The sequence below is a fragment of the Trematomus bernacchii genome, unplaced genomic scaffold (assembly GCF_902827165.1).
Source record: "Trematomus bernacchii unplaced genomic scaffold, fTreBer1.1, whole genome shotgun sequence".
Taxonomy (NCBI): domain Eukaryota; kingdom Metazoa; phylum Chordata; class Actinopteri; order Perciformes; family Nototheniidae; genus Trematomus; species Trematomus bernacchii.
The window spans coordinates 13,334-34,012 of record NW_022987730.1 but is presented as its reverse complement, the minus strand read 5'-3'; the positions used below and the strand labels follow the sequence as shown (position 1 = coordinate 34,012).

At 40.6% G+C, this 20,679-nt stretch overlaps 1 protein-coding gene across 1 annotated transcript; it reads right to left on the bottom strand.

Annotated features, from left to right (window-relative positions):
* Positions 1-3,579: 3,579 nt before the first annotated feature.
* LOC117494680 (tumor necrosis factor receptor superfamily member 14-like) lies at positions 3,580-18,881 on the bottom strand. The gene is made up of 6 exons (XM_034145609.1): positions 18,774-18,881; positions 12,417-12,506; positions 12,054-12,179; positions 10,214-10,369; positions 6,664-6,748; positions 3,580-3,942 (listed from the first exon to the last, which is right to left on the bottom strand). Exons 1-6 carry the CDS (start codon positions 18,796-18,798, stop codon positions 3,771-3,773), a joined length of 654 nt encoding a protein of 217 aa, XP_034001500.1. The 5' UTR covers positions 18,799-18,881; the 3' UTR covers positions 3,580-3,770.
* Between the last annotated feature and the right edge of the window lie 1,798 nt (positions 18,882-20,679).

The window sequence follows — 20,679 nt, the reverse complement described above, 5'->3', positions numbered from 1 at the left end:
CCGGAGTACTGACTGGAAGTATTGCTGATATCATGTCTACCATCCTCTTAAAATACTCTGTCCAACAATATCAGTCTCAGGAAGAAATGTTTTTTAACGCTTATCAAAAGAAAAACATGCATTATTGTACTCAGGAGGGGACATTGACAGAGGATTACTGGAAAAGTACACAATAAGTACTTCATAGTACTTGTGGGGGTAGTTTCAGTAGTACTGAGTCCAACAGGATCAATCTCACGAAGAACTAATGGCAACAAAAAAGAATTCCCTCATCAAACTTAGCAGAAGTGGCTTGATTTTGTTCTCAGCAGGTGACTTTGACAGAGTATTTCTCAAAAAATACACAGTAAAAGTACTTCAATGTATTGTTAGTAGTAGGCTTACTAATACAAAGTCAAACCGTATCAATTTCATTAAGAACTAATGGTAACATATTATTTTTATCATTCATCAAAGATAGCAAAAAACATGCATTATGTACTATGGAGGGGACTCTGACAGAGGATTACTCACAAAGTACACAGCAAAGTACTTCCTTTTATTTCTGGTAGCAGTCAACTAGTACCGAGTCCAACAGTATCAGTTTTATTCAGAACGTATGGTAAAAAATATTTGTATCACTCATTGAATATAGCAGGAAAGAAAATGAAGAGCAGCTGATTGACCGAGTGCAGAATCGCTGTATAGTTTAAATCTCCTTAGTTACAATGTTGTCTATTTTAGACAAAGGCTTATTATATTTACAGCCCTAAGAACATTCATTTTCTGGGCTCAATATGTGTCTTGGCTGTTTTCGTTGTGATCGCTAAATTCAGATCGCTGGATCGCGAGAAACACCGCTGTCATCAGGCTGTTCCATTCTCTGCTCAACCTCCCGCCTTCCCAATGGACTCAGTAGTGCCCCCTGCTGCCGTGGAGCATGTGTGAGTGAGCATGTGTGTGTGGGTGTTTCTCAATCGCGAGTAAAGCTGCTTCCGAGCCACTATTTCAAGCATACTACGTCATCGAGTGCCGCCGAAGTACTGTTCCAATCTCCAGTATACTTGGAAATCTACCGAGCCCGGCGTACTCCGTTTGGAGAAATATCGAGTGTGCACATGAGTAGACTTCGCGGCCTTAAAATCCCCACAATGCTTTGCGCACGGACCAATTTCCCCAAATCACGTGACTCACTCACGTGACTTTTGGCAGTAATATTCCGCCGTGAGAAGAAAAAGTTTTGTACGTGTAAAAAAAAGTGTTGTAGTTGTAAAAACAAGATTTGTACTTGTAAAAATAAGTGTTGTAGTTGTAAAAAAAATGTGTGTACTTGTAAAACCTATGCTGAATTTGTCTCTGAAACATGATTTATTAGAAAAATGGTATGTGTTTATTTGATAGACACGTTTTTTCTTTGCAAAACTAAATGCATTAGTTTGTAGATGGTGTTTTGTATTTGCAAACCACATTGTGTTTGTTAGTGAATCATGAGGCATTAGTAAAACCTGTTTAGTTTGTTTGTGGAGTTATGGCAGGAAATTAGCTCCATAAAATGACTAACCATCATGCAACGCACTAGCAAGACGTTGATCGCAATTGCGCAGGTCTGCGCAGGTCTCGCTTGTCTCAAACAAGCCTAGTATCTGACACTACGTACAAAATAATAATGCAGTGAAATCAATTTTGTTGCTCATCTTTGACACATCCAAGACTCTAATAACCACCAAAGTTCCATCCCTCTACTAATTATTATATTGAAAAAATAATTATGTTTTGTGTTTTTTCGTAAGAAAAAATGAAATAATTCAAATAATGAAACAGGCATTTAATTTTTAATTTAAAATCCTGAAAATTATTGAATGTTTGGTAATTTTGAGTACGTTATAAGTTGTTTAAGTGATTCATGAAAAAAAAAAAGTAGAAAGAAATGTTGATGTATGATGATTTAATAGCAGTTATTATGGCCGTGTACATTTTTGCCACGAAGGGGTCGAAAGGTTGAAAATTCGAGGAGGGCACAAGGGTTAAAAGAACATTTATTTACACAAAAATTAACTAATATATTATTATTAATTAGTTTCAAAGTTTCAAGACAACAATATATTTCAAATAACAATGAATAATAATAAAATATATAAAATAATGAATATATGAACTAGTTATAGTAATTAATTACATCACATTACACTAGCTGCAAACAAATGTTATGTAAATGTTTACATTAGGTGTGTAGAATGGAGTTGAGCACATCATGCTCATATTGTTGCTCAGTGGCAGTTATGCAATGGAATGTGGAATGGTTTTATTATGTAACCTGACACGTTTAGAATCAAGACCTCACATGACAAACACAGTAGATTATTGAGAAATATTAGATGGGATCCTGATCCAGTACTCAGAATGTATACTTAAAGTGGACCTATCATGCTATATTTAAATGATATATTGTAGGCCATACCTATATAAGGTATATTTATACGTTTCTGTTTTCAAAATACCCAACAGATCATGCATTTTAGCCATGCCTCATTTCGCTCTATGTGCTGTTTGTATTTGAGTACCCCTGTACTACAGCGTCTCCAGCGCTTTCGAACAGCAATGGCCGTGGCTGTCTCCTCCTGATTGGTGGAGTTGGCCCAATAGCCGTAGCGCCACCGTCCTGACGTCAGGACAGTGTTCAAATCTGGATCAGTTTTTATCAGATCCGTTGCAGCCCCTTTTTTAGAGATTTGGGTATGGAGGAAAATAGAGAGGGCTGTGTTTTCTGACACTTGGTGAGTTCCCTGGAACACCGGGGACACATATTCATGTAGAAAAGACGTACAAAAGTGCATTTTGCATGATAGGTCCCCTTTAAGTAAAAGAAGCAATACGAAATTGCGTAAACACTGTTACAAGTAAAAGTCCTCCATTTAAAATGTTATTCAAGTACAAAAACATTGACATCTAAATAAAATGATAAGGGCATCACAAGTAAAAGTACTTGTTATGAGTAATGGCCCATTTTAAATTCCTGTATTATGGATTATGAATGCATTAACAGGCCTATCATAGCTGTTGAAGGTTGAGTTCATTTTAATTACTTTGTATACTACTGCTCTTAAACTATATTATATGTATGTATTCGTTTAGTTTTACTTTGTATTATCTGATCATCTGAAGTAACTAGTAACTAAAGTTGTCAAATGAAGGTACTGCTCTAAAAAGTACAATATCGTCTTCAGAATGCAATGGAGTACATGCCCTTTCTACCACTGTCAATATTAGTGCAACGGGTCATTTCAACATGTCCTCATCATGCTCCTCAGGCCTTTATAGTAACCATTTCACTTAGTGTAATACTCTGTCAGTACTGTACTCAAGTGCACATTTAAGATGCGATCTGAGTTTTTTCATTTATATTTCTACTCAACTACATCATAAAGGGGAACATACCTTTTACTACACTACATTTCTGACAGCTTAGATACTTTAGTGCCAATCCAGTGAAATCAATGTGCAGTATTGGTTCAGTTACAGCTGAACCAATATCCTTAGAAGTTCTACAGAGCAGTACCAATTTCTTTAAGTAACATTATGAGGGCAATCAAAAGACAAAACACTGTTATCAAAAATGTTATTATTTACAAGTGGTTTAACAAATACAAAGATTAGTATTAGTATGGTAAATACAAACATTAAGAAAATACATTGTAAACAAAATTTGGAATGTATTTGGTCTTTTGGGGTTTGGTAACGTGTTAGAAAAATTGAAAAATAAGAAAAGCAGGCTGTGTATTTTTTGGTGTTTGCTAATTTTCAGAGCTCAACATAAAATATCGAAATGTGATCCCAAGCGCAACAACTAATGATGCAAACAATAATACTGATAGTATGACTATGTAATGGTTTCTTGAAGAATCTCCACAGACAACATCGGTGCTCCTGCTTCCTTCTTTCAGCGTTGCCTGGGTTCCTGAGCACCTGGGAAAAGAGAAGAGAAATGAAAAACAGATTCAGTACTTTGTGTTTGAAATGAAACTTGAAAAAGATATACAATACCGTGCAAAAGTTTTAGGCAGGTGTGAAAAAATGCTGTAAACTAAGAATGCTTTCAAAAATATGAATTATAAATGTTTATTTGTTATAAATTTACAAAATGCAAAGTGAACGAACAAAAGAAAAATCGAAATCATATCAATATTTGGTTTTACTACACTTTGCTTTCAAACCAGCATCAATTCCTACAGGTACTCTTACAAAGTCCGGGATTTTGTAGGATTAGTCAGGGATTATAGTCCCTGATCAACCAATTATACCAAACAGGGGCTAATGATCATCAGTTTTACATGTAGGTTTAAACACAGTCATTCAATGAAACAGAAAGAGCTTTGTAGGAGGCTTAAAACTGGGTGAGGAACAGCCAAACTCTGCTACCAAGGTGAGTTTGTGGAAGACAGCCAAAAATACATACCTCCGACATGGAAACAAGGCCAAGCGACTCAACTATGCTGGAAAACATAGGAACTGTGATGCAGATCAATGGCAACTTGTGCTCTCGACTGATTGAAATAATTGTCTACACAAAAGGGCTGGCGGATATGTATTCTGCACAGGGCCGCCCCTGGCCAACTTGGGGCCCCAAGCGACATTGAGAGATGAGAGATGAGCCCCCCACCCCACCAACAGGAGTGAAACCTTTTTTTTTGGAAACAAAGTGCTTTGCAAATATAATTCCTGTTTATTATTGTTATCAACAGTTACTTTTTTATACAGTGAGATAAATGGTAAATGTGCATGTATGTCGTTCAGTATGCGTTTACAGGTGAATACGTCTGCATTTCCTGCCAAATACTAGCCTCAAAAAGATTAAAATATAATTAATGCAAATAAACTACTTCTACTAATAATAATTATAATCATAATATAAATACTATATTATTTTATTATAATATAGTTGTAATATAGTTAAGACAAAACATGCTTATGACATGCTCAAAAACTGATATTTCTTAAATATGTATTCAAATGTGGTTCCGTCTGTCAGCAATGTAACAACTACACACACATTTCTAACAGTATTTCTCTGTGTTGTGGTTGACATGACTGTTAGGAGTTAAGGGGAGAGGCTGAGCATCACCATGAAATCTGCAAATTGACATAAAAATGAATAAAAGGGGGAAAAAATGCTCCATGTTTTTTAGGCTGTAAACTTTAACTGTTATTTAAGCCAACTAGACAGACCGTGTATCACTCTCCCTCCTGTACATTAGCAGATAAAAGGCATCAAATACTTGAATGAATGGTAAATAAAGAATGCTGGAAATAACTGCATTTCCATTAGCCAATATGCTATGCAGAGACTGCCTTCTTCATGTCGTGAATTGCAGCTGATGTTTTAATATGGCAATTGGCAAAAGTTTGACATTTGACTTATACAACAACCCATCTTCGAGTGATGCTCTAGTTTCTTCATGTTTTGTTTTTTTTCCCCCTTGCTTGCGCCGGACTGAAACTGTCTCTTCACCTGCACTAGTGGCCGTATCAAAGCCGTGATTGGTCAGATGTCGATTCATTGCAACGGTGTCGGTTACAGACGTGCTTCCCTCGTCACCTCTCACTCTCACGTGTCAGCGGGGGGGGGGGGGGGGAGGATTTTTTTGTATTATATTGAAGTTAAAAAACATCAATCTGGTGCACTTTGAGAGCAACATGAAGAGATCTATGGATACATCTCTCAACACCCATATGAAACAGAACTGTAAACAGATTTACTTTTTGGATATTTTACAAATCACTCTCCTTTTAAACTCTATTCTTGTTTTACTGTCATATAGTATTTTATACCTGTTTTTCATTTATTACTCTTATATTATTATATCTGACATCAAATAAACATAAAGTTCACCGTTTATTTATAATAGCGCGGAGAACTGCGCTGAGAGCTGCGCACGAGCCGAGCTCATAAACCGAGGCCCCCATGCGCAATGTGAGGCCCCATGCAGCCTGCATGATCGGCCTGTAGGGAGGGACGGCCCTGAGCAGCAGGACAACGACCCAAAACATACAGCCAATGTCATTAAGAACTATCTTCAGCATTAAGAAGAACAGAAAGTCCTGGAAGTGGTGGTATGGCCTCCACAGAGCCCTGATCTCAACATCATCAAGTCTGTCTGGGATGACATGATGAGACAGAGGGAAGCCTATCCACAAAAGATCTGCGGTTAGTTCTCCAAGATGTTTGTAACAACCTACCAGCGGAGTTCCTTCAAAAACTGTGTGCAAATATACCTAGAAAAATGTATGTTGTTTTAGGCAGTTGTGAAAGTGTGGTCACACCAAATATTGATTTGATTTAGAATTTGTTCACACCTGCCTAAAACTTTGACACAGTACTTTATACTTTATAATGATGTTAAAAGTACAGAGAAGGACACTGATTCAAAACAAATCAATATTAAAATGCAAACATTTGGAAAAGGTATATTGAGAGTTATGTTTTGTGACCAAATCAAATAAAACTGGAGGATTGGCAATGTTTGAATCTCCTGTGGATGGGAAAGATTGGTCCATCACACATACAGATAAAGCCACAAATCACAACTTTTTTTGAGCAAATATTGCAGAAACAAAGTGGCCATTTCATGGTGCAGGGCAGGAAGAACCCTACTTGTTTTAGTAATGCCATAACAAACAAAGCCTTACGTTGTCCAGTCCGTGCAATTCACACCACGCTCTGAAAAGAAGCCAGACTGACAAAGCTCACACTGTGCATCCACTCTGCTGGTTCCTTAGAGAGAGGCACACAGGAGAGATTAGTCACACAGCAGCCAACATCCAGTAATGATCCATCATCACATCAGTGTCTTCATTTTGTGTTTTTACATTCACACTGCAGGAGATCAGTCCTCACTGTCTAAAAGTTAATTCAGGAAATTAATACAGTACATCTCCAGTCATAATTTTAAGATGAGAGTAATTTAAAGGTTATCTTTCAGGATGGTTACTGAAATGTACGAGGAGGTCATCATATCTGTTTCAGAAACCCTCATGTGATAGCTGCAGGACTCATAATGAAACTGGGAGGGGTTCCTGTTTACTGCCTGTCATGTGAGCTTCTGCACCTCGGGTTATAGTCCAGTCAAAAGTCTGATCAAAAGTTAAAGGGGACCTATCATGCAAAATGCACTTTTAATGTCCTTTATACATAAATATGTCCCCGGTGTGTCAGGGAACTCACAAAGTGTCAGAAATTAAAACCCTCTCTCTTTCCCTCCGTACCCACATCTCTAAAAACGGGGGTACAACGGAGCTGATCCAGATTTGCTGCTGATATGACAAATGTCATGTCATGGAAATGTGGACCCACGGCCCTATCAGAAACGTTGCTATCAGAAACAATGCCCGACGTCTTTTGGACGTAATATGTCTTTGTTTACAATAGCAAGCATCGCTAACACTCAGAGCTAAACTGTACTGGAGAGAGCATGTGTAAAAAAGCAGGAAATATAAAAATAAGAACTCCCCTTGTGGTAAACCCGCAAGAGAAAAAGCATTTGAGCTCCATACTGTTTCAGAAATAATGCTTGATGTGGTTTGGAACAGGATATGGCATTTAATCACGGCAGCATTTAGCTGTATCTGCCGGTAGAATTCTGAGCAGGCATAAGCTCCCCCTCCTCTTTTTTTTTTTCAAGCTAAGGACCCAGATCAGCCATTCTCTCACAGGGCTGGAATAGAGGGGTATGAGGGATGTCTAAAATGGATGATCTGTTGGTATTTTGAGCAAAACCCATCATAGACATGTTTTTTATATACCCCAGACCCATAATATATGCCTAAAAATAGCATAATAGGAGACCTTTAAGATCAACTTTTATTAACCCCAGAGGGGGAAATTTAGTTTTGCACTGGTGTTAGTTTAGAAAAACACACACCCGATTTACACACACCTATAGACAGGCACTAATGAAGAGCCGGGGGGGAAATGGGGATTCAGGCGGTGTTAACACGAGAACGAAACGGGTTGTATCTGCTACTTTTCTCTCGCGTATATAGCCCGTTCGTTCACACGAGGCCGTAACGGAACCGCGGAAACGATAACGGGTCCCAAGGTGGATAGATCTGCGGACGGAACGCTCTGGGGGGCAAAACGGCTCCGTGTGTACGTCCTATACGATCATTTCCTGATAACGATGAAGCCATAGCCCCATCTCTGCTGCTCACTGCAGTAGCACTACACGCCCATGCTACAGATGTTAGTGCAACATCTACAGCTCCTCTACCACAACCATCAGCAACAAGTGGACATGGAGAATTACATGAACTACATGTTGCTAAATCCACCGCGGGGCATAAACAGAAGGGCAACCATGGCAACCATGCTCGGGGGTCTTCTTTGCTGCTTTTGGTGTATTTTGTGGCGAAAGTACAGCGCCACTCATGCCCCTTTCACACCGGCGCTTTTCCAGCTCCTGCTCGGAGCTGGAGCTGGAAAAGCGCCGGTTTTTCCTGTTCACACCGCAGCGGCGGCGCGTCATAGCTCCGGAATGCGGTTCACTTCCAGCTCCAAAAAATTGTCGGTCCAGAGGCAAGAGCTTCGGAGCTAGAGGCGGCGTCGCTTACGTCTCTCTTACGTCGAGGCGTGCAGGAAACCTTACTTTGACCATCCGTTCGCTGTTATTGATCATTGTGGAGAGCAGGCAGACGTTTTGTTTGTTATTATAGCAGCTATCGGATGGAATTAATACATGGGCTGTACAGGTTGTCATGTCCGACTATCACAAGTAGAATCATAATGTAAAATGTGCCTGTAGAAAACGGCTTAGCAAGTAGTCAGTTTAGCTTCGGTTGCTATGCTAACATCACCCATGTTATACCAGAGAAACTTTCATAACAGCGTTGTGATGCCAAACAGCGTCAATTCAGACTGACACACATTCACTTAAGGGGAACTGGGGATATGTATCAGCTGCTTGTGTGACAGTCAGACAGTGAATACTTTAGAGCCGTGTGAGCTAACCCGGAGCTAACGGGAGAATAAACTCCCGTGGAAGAGCAGCCAGCACTGCAGCGGTCGGTAAATGCCGCTGAAACACATTAATAAACAATGAACCACGGCACTCTGGAGAAAAGTATAAGGTTGGAGAAGTCGTTATTTAATTTAATCTGGCTTCGTATGATTAAAAGCAACACGATCATCGACCCGACGCAGTCCCCGGCCCGTTGTTGTTGTGGGAAAAAATCAGCGACGTAAACTGTGACGTCATGACGCAGCAGCGGCAGCTCTGGGCGATGTGAACAGAGCGGGAGCTGAAAAGGGAAACCGGAGCTGAACCAGAAAAGCTCTCGCTAAGAGCTAGAAAGGGAAAAGCGCTGGTGTGAAAGCCGCATTACAGGCCCGGCATATGTACTACAGCGTCTCCAGCACTTTCGAGCGGTCTCCTGCGGAAGTACAGCGCCACTTACAGGCCCGGCATATGTACTACAGCGTTTCCAGTGGTCTCGTGTGAACGGACACGTTAAATCAGGGGTGCCCAATACGTCGATCGATCGCAAAGGTAGTGTGGGTAGATCGCATGGCATTGAAAAAAAAAATAAGGAAAAGAAAAACATTTTTTAAAGTTAGTCTATCATCCATCCTTACTATGGCATTTGCCACTTGATTGACGTACAGGTAAGCCAGTCTGAGGTGTATTGTGCCATACGGGTTCATGCAGTTATGAGGGGGCCTCACCTCCTCATCTGAAGCGCTTATGCGGCGCACTATTATGCGGTGCACTATTATGCGGTGCACTATTATGCGGCGCACTATTATGCGCTTATGCGGCGCAATTAGTGTAAGCGCGCCACAGTTTATCCGCGGTTTAGTCCCCCCCGCGCGCTCGCGACACGGATTGGGCAGGGGCGGCCCTGTAGGTAGATCTTTTGGGCTTGGTCATTTTAAAAGTAGCTCCCAAGCTGAAAAAGTGTGGGCACCCCTGCGTTAAATGAACCGAATGCGTGTGAACGGAATACTTTTTTGATAACGAATTCGGTCCGTTTGCGTTTGCGCTCCCGCGTAAATGGGGTCTCAGTGGCTCGAGGACACCTCTGCAGTGCCCAGGAGGCTGTTGGCACCTCTCACCCTTTGCCAAGTCCCTACAGACTGAGCTACCCCATGACTATGAGAAAAACCAGGACAAGCCTCAGACCAGGACTTCAGTGTGCATGTAAACTGTCACTGTCAGGAGAGTGTGACCTGTATTTTACTTACCAGGTTCTTTTATCTTCTCACCAGGTTCACATTGTGTATGTTTTTGTGCCGCACTGCATCCTGTCACATCTAAATCTTTGCAGAAATACCCATCTATAACTTCACAGACTGCGTCAGTTGTTTCTGAACAGCCCTGCAGGACAAAGAGACCGTGGCCTAAAGAAACAAACAGATTGAAACAGTCAATGTATGCAAACCTAAATAATGATAAAGAAAATAGGATTATGTGTAGGGTTGGGAACCGAAACTCGGTTCCAGATGAGAACCGATAAGAAAATGCCGGGTACCGGGTACCCATACAAAATACACAATTTCGGTTCTGCTTAACGGTTCCTAAACGCGGTAGACCCTGTATTCCACCAGGTCCGTCTGCGCCACGGTGACCCGGTGGAATACAGGGTAAGGGCGGATTGGCCATCTGTGTGTTCTGGAGAATCACAGAACGGCCGGTCGTAGGGCTGTGCGATTATGGCAAAAATCATAATCACGATTATTTTGGTCAATAATTGATATCACGATTATTAAAAACGATTATCCATTTACTTTGAAAACATCCATATATTGAAAAAAAATTTGAACAGTATGTTTTTAACAGTTGATTACCCTGAACTTTAAGTATAATTCAACAGAAAAAAAAAGAAAAAAAAAAAGAAGAAATTACATTTTTTTATTTTGTTTTTAATAAAAATAATAATCGTTTTATTTCGATTACATTGTTTTCGTAATCGTTGCAAGCCAAAATCGTAATCGAGATTAAAATACGATTAATTGCACAGCCCTAGCCGGTCGTCAGCGGGCCGTTGACGGCCGGCTCGGTACGCTGACGGCCGGCACCGCGCTTAATTTTTTAAAACGGCATCATGTAAATTGCGCTGACAGGCGACAGAGGTCCACAGTTTCCCCGCAGTGAGGCTCCCCCCGCCCTCCCGTAGACAGCTCACGAGCTCAGTCACTTCATAAGACCAAAGATGGATTGCGGTAAACGCTCTAAAGTGAGGCTCCACTACACTAAAAAAGAAAAAGACAAGGAGTGTAATGCCTGTTAATAGCTTGCCACAGGCATAGCTCAGTTAAAATAAAGCACAGCTATTGTGCAATACATTTGTATTGCATGTATATTTTTTATTTGTAAAAATGTCAGTTAAAGCTTAAAAGAATAAAGATATTTTTGTTATCTAAACGTTTGACCTCTTTCTTTTACAATTTTGGAATCGAAACAGGGAATCGATAAGAACCGGAATCGATAAGCAGAACCGGAATCGGAATCGATACATTTCAAACGATACCCATCCCTAATTATGTGCCAATATAAATACAACCAATACATCTTAAATACTCAGAGAATTGTTGGTGGAATATGATAGACGTCTTGGTTACATATAAAAGCCTGTCAGTTTTCAGTTCAGTCATTTATCACCGAGAGACAGTTTATGAAAATACAGTGTAATGAAACATTTAATGGACTTGGAGTTTAAAAAAAATATTATTTAAATTAAGTCTTAATTCATTATTATGGGTATATATTAAATATAACTTTTAATTTAACACTGTAGAACTCTCTTCACCCTTGCATAACCAATGTAGCAGCTGCTTGTTGACAACATCTAACTTAACCACACCACCCCCCTCCCTCCTTTCTCCCCGCTCCACATGTGAAGAGACCTGAAGCAGATCTGACCTGCATTGATGTTATGCATTTCCCTCATTTACTCAGCATAGAGATAAGCATATGCTTACATAAATGTTTATTTGCACATATATTTACATTTGGAACACAGTAGGCATCAGTTCTGTTGTGTGATAGTTGCATTCATTATTCATTCACACATTATAGACATACCTGAGCCACAGGAGGTGCATGAGAGACATTTATCCAGTCCGTTGGGTTCGTTCATAAAAGTCCCGTTTTTACAGCGGCTGCAGCGTGTGCCTGACTGTGACGTGCAGTCTCTCGAAACAATGGTTCCTGTTCAACAACCAAACACTCTGTCAGCATCTCAACATCAAGACATGAAGGCAAATTACAATTACAAAATGAAGATTAGAGTCAGTAACAATATGTTCATCCCGTTTCAGGTCTTTGATGGAGCACTTCAGGGAGCAAAGCCAACTTCAGCTTTGGAAATCCCAGTTCAATTCATCATTTAAAAAGCTCTCACTGACCTGATGTTTGAATACTTTCATAGACAGAGATGTAATGTACCTTCACTGCACATAGGACAACATTGCCCAGCTCTTGTAGAATATTCCTTAGGACGACAGCAGAGCCCTTGTGCCAAGAAGGACGCACACCCTGTTGAGAAACAGCAGTTCAGTGTTAAGTAGTAGTCTGCGCAGTACATTCACATAATAGTGATGTGCCAGATAAGACATTGCAATGTATCCTTTACTTTGAATTTATACCTTCATATTTACAGTCTCTGGTTGATGCATGTTAATGCATTTAATCGTTCGAGTTTTGATACTTTTCGCGCTTTTACTTTTTATAATACACCAAATAGTTTTATAGTACGCCATTGAATAATTTTTTTGAATATTTCTTGAAAACTATATTCTACATTTTACAGTGTATTGCAACCAAAATCCTTTCATACATCAAGGGTTTCCTGCAGGCTGAACTACATCAATGTTTTGTAGAAAGATGCATTGAATAATCCTGGTGAATTTCCCTTGTTAAAAATATTGAATATCTGTCCAAGTATGCAATATGGTTCTTCCAAAACCACTTCACGTAATAATGTCAATCTGTTTGTTATACTACAAGACTTCAAAGTGAAGAAATATTTTGGGTAATTTTTTATTGTGTCAATTCTACCAAAATGACTTCACACATTAATTGTCACATTAATTAAGCTACAACACTTATTTGTTTAAAATAAATTATTTTAAGGATCCTAATGTTCCTGGTAAAAAGTATATTGACACCAAGATCAGTGTTTCAACGGAGCCCCACGCCCCCCCTGAAATACAAGGTGTTTTTTTATTTTATATATATATATATATATATATATATATATATATATATATATATATATATATATATATATATATATATATATATATATATATATATATATAGCACCAAATTGCAACTGAAGTAATCCATCTACGGTCACTTTCCCATTGAACATGTGTTCTTTTATTAAATAAACTAAACACTTATGTTATGTATCCAATTGATGTGCATTTTTCAGTGTCTGACTTGTTTATTTTCTGCAGATTTGACTCAGATAACGACTGACTTTCATTTTAAGATGTGAGTTTAGTGTGTTTGACCCAAAATAACACTGATGCATTAATCAATAACAATAATCCACAGCTCTTCTCTCTGCTGCAGAGGATTGAAAAAAATATATACCACGCCCCCCTATCAGTCAAATAATTCATAAATATATTTCCCCTAAAGTATGTGTGTATAAGCAGCAGGGACCCATTCATGTGTGATGTGATGTTATTAGCAAACTTTCTTCCTCAGATCCCTCAGATCTGGATCAGTTCCCCCCTCTCTCAAACTGGCTGCCATCACACCCATTCTCAAAAGACCTGGACTCACACCCGACATCATGTCCAACTTCCGACCCGTCAAAAATACTTGAATGTGTCATCGCCTCACAACTAGAATCCCACCTCAGCTCCAATGACCTCTTTGAGCCATTTCAATCCGGTTTCCGATCAAAACACAGCACCGAAACAGCTCTTCTCAAAATCACAAACGACCTCCTCCTCTCCTCTGACTCGGGCAACCTGAACATCCTCATCCTCCTCGACCTCACCGCAGCATTCGACATCATCAACCACACCATCCTGCTGTCCCTCCTCGAATCATCAGTCAACATCACCGACACTGCACTCTCCTGGCTGAATTCCTACCTCACCGACAGACATCAGTTTATCAACATCAACAACTGCACCTCCTCCACTGCTCCTCTGTACCAAGGCGTCCCCCAGGGTTTGGTGCTTGGCCCCCTCCTCTTCATTCTCTACATGCTCCCCCTTGGCAAAATAATTAGTCGCCATAACCTTCAATTTCACTGCTACGCCGATGACATCGAACTTTATATCTCATCAAAAACCATCACCCCCACAACACACTCCACTAGGGATGCTCCGATCGATCGGCCGCTGATGTTATCGGCCAATATTCACTCTCGGCCGATCGATCGGTGCTCTCTATAAAGGCCGATCAGGAGAGCCGATCACATGACGTAAAATACATGACACTTTTCTCTGTGCGCGGCAAAACAAGCTCGCCAAAATAGCTTCACCGGTCTGGCAGTATTTTAAGGTGTCCGAAAAAGACAGTAAAATAGCGGTATGCAACGTGTGTGAAGCAGAAATCCTGCAGCTCCACCCACTGTGACAGACGGACGGACGGGGGAGCAAAACACACACTAAGAGTTAGACCTAACACACTTAGCTATTTTATCTACCTCTGGAACAAGCTAAACTAGTTATAAATATATTTATTCTTCACTGTCGGGTCACTCATTACTGGATCAGTGAGCTGCATGAGACGATGCTGACAGGCTGTCAGGAGAGAGAGAGGAAAAGAGAGCACTTCCGCTCATTTCTCCCGTGTTATTATCCAAAGTTAATGTAAACTTGAATAATGTACTTCATTTGAATGTAATAATTATGTTGGTTGTTGTTTGTGGAAGCGCATCATGTATTGAAAAATTAATCTGAATTAACAATTATAAACTGAAGCAATAGAAAAATGAGCCCCATTTACTGAGTTTTAAACATCACTTTGAATGGAAGATCCCCATAGCCCCCACCCACCTGATCCGATCGGTATCGGCCGATACTGATTCCGGCGATCGGCCCCAAAATTGGCAATCGGAGCATCACTACACTCCACTCTCACCAACTGTCTCTCAGAAATAAAAGCAAACAAACTATCTCCAACTGAACAGTGCCAAATCAGACATCATCTTCATCGGCCCCCCATCCCATACCAAAGCCATCCAGAATTTCAACTTCACCATTGACAGCAACATTCTATCCACCCCCCCCTCACATCCGCAACCTCGGAGACATCTTCGACAGTCAGCTCAAATTCAATCACCACATCAATCACATCACCAGGACTGCCTTTTTCCACCTCAAAAACATTGCCCGTCTCCGCCCATCACTCTCCTCCTCTGCTGCTGAAACCCTGATTCATGCATTCATCACATCACGACTCGACTATTGCAATAGCATCCTACGGTATACCATCCAACCTCCTCAATAAACTACAACATATCCAGAACTCTGCTGCCTGCCTCCTCACCCACACCCGCTCCCGAGACCACATCACTCCCGTCCTCCAGAACCTCCACTGGCTCCCCGTCCGTCAAAGAATCAACTTCAAAGTCCTCCTCATTACTCACAAAGCCCTCAACAACCAGGCCCCCCACTACCTCACAGACCTGCTGCACCACCACACCCCTTCCCGCTGCCTCCGCTCATCAGAAGCCAACCTCCTATCCAGCCCCACCCGCATCAAGCACCGGACCTGGGGGGACAGAGCCTTCTTCGTCGCTGCCCCCTCCCTCTGGAACTCACTCCCACAACCCATCAGACTGCACTGACCTCACCACCAGGGGCGTTTCCTGGACCTGGAAACATTCGGGGCTTAGCCCACAGTGGCGGCGCCAGAGATTTTCTTTTGCGGGTGCTGTGGGGTAGCTTGATGTTTCATAGAGGGTGCTCAAACATGTAGGGTTTCCCATTAAGGTACCGGGCGCTACAGTGGAATGTTCTACTGCAACACTCCCCACACGCACATACACAGTATACCCGTGACTGTTACAATGAAGGCTCGATAATCAGCTCACGGCATATAGGTGTAAAGGGTTACAGTGGGGGGCGGACCTAACATCCTCTAGGGGGGGTCCTCACCTCCTCTATGGGGGTCCGGGGGCATGCTCCCCCATCCGGGGGCAATCCTGCCATCCACTCTAGTGTCATGATGAGGTTCAGGTAAAGCACGGTTAATGTATTATATTATTGAGGGAGAATTGTCCGGGGATACAGAAAAAAACTCACCTCTTCAATCTGGCTTTTAATGTGTGATTGTTGTTGTATTGCTTGATTTTAAATTTGACTTCAACTAGCCTATATTTATTTGTTGTTATTTTCTTTTCACTATCTCTGTAAAGCAACTTTGAGCACCTGTAAAAGCGCTTACAAAATAAATCTATTATTATTATAACTGAAGTTATTGAATATGTTGTACAATAAAAAAAGAATAATGAATATTGTTCTTTAAATTCACTACATTTATTTTAACCCTCACAGTTACTTTGTACATACACAAACAGACACGCATTTGATGATATAGTTATATGCAGTACTGTATTAGTAATCTACACAGTATTTAAAGGTGGGGTAGGTAAGTTTGAGAAACCGGTTCGAGATACACTTTCTGTTATATTCCATGGAATGCTCTTAACATCCCGATAGCAATGAATATCTTAAGTGCTTTGACAAAAAAATCCATAAAAAAATGTCATCTGTGGAAGCCGTAGTACTGTAAAAAGCACGACCAATCATTTTAGCCGGCCCGGCTAAAATAACTGGATGGCCTACCTGCCTGTCAGCCTTCCATCTGTGCACAGACTTATCTCGTGCCCTCATTGGTCATGTGCGCGTTCGTGTGTGTTGGAGGAGGGGCTCTGTAAGGAAGTGGCAGATTTTTTCGGGCTGTATTTTCAAATTTTAGCTGGTTTCTCCAAAATTACCTACCCCACCTTTAATGTATCCAAATGCAGCTAGTTTTAATGACTGCAAGGTAGCTTGTGAATTTACTCCAGGTGTAACTCAAGTCTGATTATATATTTCACATCATTAATCCAAATCTGTAAAGTAACTAAAAAGGTATTAAATACATGTAGTGGAGTACACAAAAAACACCGTTTACCTCTAAACTGTAGTGGGGTAGAAGTACAAAGTAGCTACAAAATGAAGTACAAAATTCAACTGAAGTAAAGTACTTGAGTAAATGTACTTATTTACTTTTGACCCCTGGTAGTAGTGTAAGCATTGGGTTGAGAGGTCATGTGTTGTGAGCATGCGCAGTCTCAGTTCCTGAGTTTTTGTTACACAGAAGCCTCTTGAAACCTCGGACGTTACAGTAGTGCAGGGGTATTCAACTAAAATTCAACGAGGTCCAGTTAGAGAAAATCTCCCCATGCAAAGGTCCGGAACATCAAAATGTCTAACTTGCTTTATGAATTAGTGTGATATATATTGAAGTAGCCTGTAGCTTTATCAACGTCTGCATGTAACAACTTTTAAAAATAAAATAGAGAAAATAAATAAAATAGCTTTTGAAAATATGTGCATCTTAAAAGTGCTTCATTTTAGATAAATAAAATAAAGTGTAGCAGCAGCTTGAGTTTCCCTTTTTCTTTGTTAACCGTTTCACATCATGACTTAACAGTTTCAGACGATTATAGAACAATATCAGTCTTTACACATCATAACAATTGAACAGTTTTAAAGTTTCTCTTTCTTTCCCTCTTATATTGCAGTCCCTCACTCACTTTTTTTTAATTCAGTGCAAGAATTGAGCTCGAGCTTGTCCTGCCAGGAGTTTGTAAATCTGGGCTGAAATGGTGTCAGGGCCATTCTCATACACATGCAGGTGCTCATTGGTTAGCCTCGGTTAGCCTGCCCTGGAACGATATTTAGTTTTAATTTTGATCCTGGCCGACTGATCATATTGGGCTCTGAGACTGCTTATTTTTTGTGACCTCCGTTGTGACTTGAGAGGGAATGTTTGGTCAAACACTTTGAGTTTTGGCACTTTTAATGAGCGCCACGGTCTCTGAACAAATGAGACACACTGGCTCTGTGCTCCCAGTGGGCAGGACGGACATGAATGAATCCGTCCACTCAGGATTACAAGCTCTGTTCTCACTGTCCACTTTCCTCTTCTTGGAGAGCGCCATGTGTAATTATTTGTCTCTCCCTGTCTGCATCTAACACGCCTGTTCACTCTCCTCTCCGTCTTCTCTCCCTGTATCGCTATCGCTAATTATTCTCTTCACTCACTCTCTCCTCTCCGCTTCTTTCTGCCGCGCTCTCAATTTTCTTCTTCTGTGTTTCTCTCCCTGTATCGCTCACTCGTCTCTTTCGCCCCCTGTCGGCGGCGGTTAAAATAGAATCGCCCCGTCAAAATTGAAATCCCCTATTAATGTATTGATTATAGGTCCGGGTCCGTATAGGTCGGCGTCTGGGTCCGGATCCGGACCGCGGTCCGCCTGTTGCCGACCCCTGCAGTAGTGGTACCGCGTCTAGTTTGAGTCACGGGAGTAAAGACAAATGAAGCCGTTGAAGTTTGAATCTCCGCTTCCCGTGTGAAGGCACCATAATGTAGTAGTGCGACGTCGTGTATCAGATGTTTTGATAAAAACACTACATTGCTCTGGTTGGAAAGTAACGTTGTTAGTATTTTTAACGTTTTGTTTATGGGTTATTGATCCGTCTAGCTCGAATATGTCAGTATCTTTCTTACTTTAACAAACTAATACAGTTAGCTTTGCCAAGGTGAACCCTGTAAGATACTCACCGAGGACCACAAACACTGCGAGCATCGTAACGCATGACTATCTATCTCAATCCGGAATTCCCCTTCTTCTTCTTTTTCTCTCGGTTTTTGCAATATGGTCGAGCGGCGGCAAATACACGACACGCCCCCTACACGACACGCCCACCTGACACGACACTGCGGTGGCTGAGAGACATTCTCTCTTCTTCTTCTCTTTGTTTTTTGGCGGATTGCAAACAACTTAAAAGGTGCATACCGCCACCTACTGTACATGAGTATGAATCATCATATCATACCAACTCTTTAACCTCTGATCTAATCAAAATAAATAAATAAATCAACAAAAAACAAAAAACAAAACATGAAATAAATAAAACAAAAATAAAAATCTATGTTCTTTCTTGACCTAATGTTAAATTCTTTTTCCTACCCCAGTTTCACTCAAGAATGTAAACAGTGCCTTTCTGGTAGCTCTTACTCCCTCTCCTTTTGTTCCCAAAATACCAACCACACTCCATTCCCTCTCTGCCTCTAAAACTTTAGCCTTTAGTTTTTCTCTTTCCGCTTTATATATGTCACAATGTATCAAGATATGTTCTACATCTTCTTTTACTCCACAGTTCCCACACTTGTCACTGTCACTTTTCCCCATGACATACAGCGTACCATTCAATGCTGTGTGATTTATTCTGAGCCTAGCTATCATGATTTCCTCCCTTCTGTTTCTTTCTTTATAAATATGAATTGTAATTGTCTTTTGTACTTTGTGATATTCTTTGCCTTTCTGGTCTCCATCCCTTTCTTCTTAATTACTGCTTTTCCTTCTCCTTTTCCAAGTTGAACTGGTAATGTTATTTCCTTTTGTAGTGCACTTTTTGCTAATTTATCAGCACACTCGTTCCCTTTCACCCCCTCATGTGCAGGCACCCAGCAGAACTGCAGATCTATGCCGCCTCTGTGCAATCTTAACAGGCTATGATTCAGTTCTATGAGAATGTCTTCTCTGGCAGTTGTTGTTGATTGTATGCTTTGTAATATGGACAATGAATCTGTGCACATCACCACCCTATCTGGTCTGACCTCTTCAACCCACTGTAATCCTATTATTACTGCCAGCATTTCTGCTGTGTACACTGATAATTGATCAGACGCTCTTTTTGAAATAGATATTTTAAATTCTGGGATGTATATACCAATTCCAACACACTCTTCCTTGTTCTTAGAACCATCTGTGTAAATTTGTAGGCAATTGTAATACTTTTCATTCAGATACATACTTGTTTTAATTCCCACTTCATTTACTTGCCACTCTTTTTTCCTTTCTACAATACTCATATCTATTTTAGCTTCTGGGAAAAGCCATGGGGGAACGCTGCTAAATGGGGTTGCTTTGGCAAACGTGATATTGTCCACTCCATATGCCCTAGTTCTCTCCTTACTCGTCCAGCCAAACCCACGTCCCTGGAATTTTGCATATTCCCAGCAATCCTGTAATATTCTGTTTGAAATATTTCCTTCTCCACTTCCTTGTAGCCTGACCCAGTATGACAGAGCAAGTTTCTCTCTTCTGATCTCCAGAGGTGTCTCTCCTGCTTCTATCAGAACTGCATTGATAGGGGATGACTTTATCGCTCCAATACACAACCGCAATGCTTTATATTGTATTCTATCAATTTTTAAAAGCGATGTTTTTGCTGCTGCTCCATACACTATACAACCATAATCTATTGTGGACCTCATAATTGATCTGTAAATGTCTATTAATGCTTGTTTGTCTGCGCCCCAGTTGCATCCAGCTACAGCTCGCAATAAATTTAATACTTTTTTGCATTTTGTTTCCACTTGTTTAATATGCATTTTCCATGTATATTTGCTATCAAACCACAGTCCTAGGTATTTGAACTCATTCACCTTTGTCATTGGACGA

What these genes read in the sequence shown, in the direction of transcription:
- LOC117494680 (XM_034145609.1), bottom strand. Translation starts at nt 18,798, where the DNA reads ATGCTCGCAGTGTTTGTGGTCCTCG. An exon ending in ATGCACCTCCTGTGGCTCAG is followed by an intron (nt 10,370 to 12,053) that starts GTATGTCTATAA and finishes TTGTTTCTTTAG; the next exon opens with GCCACGGTCTCTTTGTCCTG. An exon ending in TGAGAAGATAAAAGAACCTG is followed by an intron (nt 6,749 to 10,213) that starts GTAAGTAAAATA and finishes CCTCTCTCTAAG; the next exon opens with GAACCAGCAGAGTGGATGCA.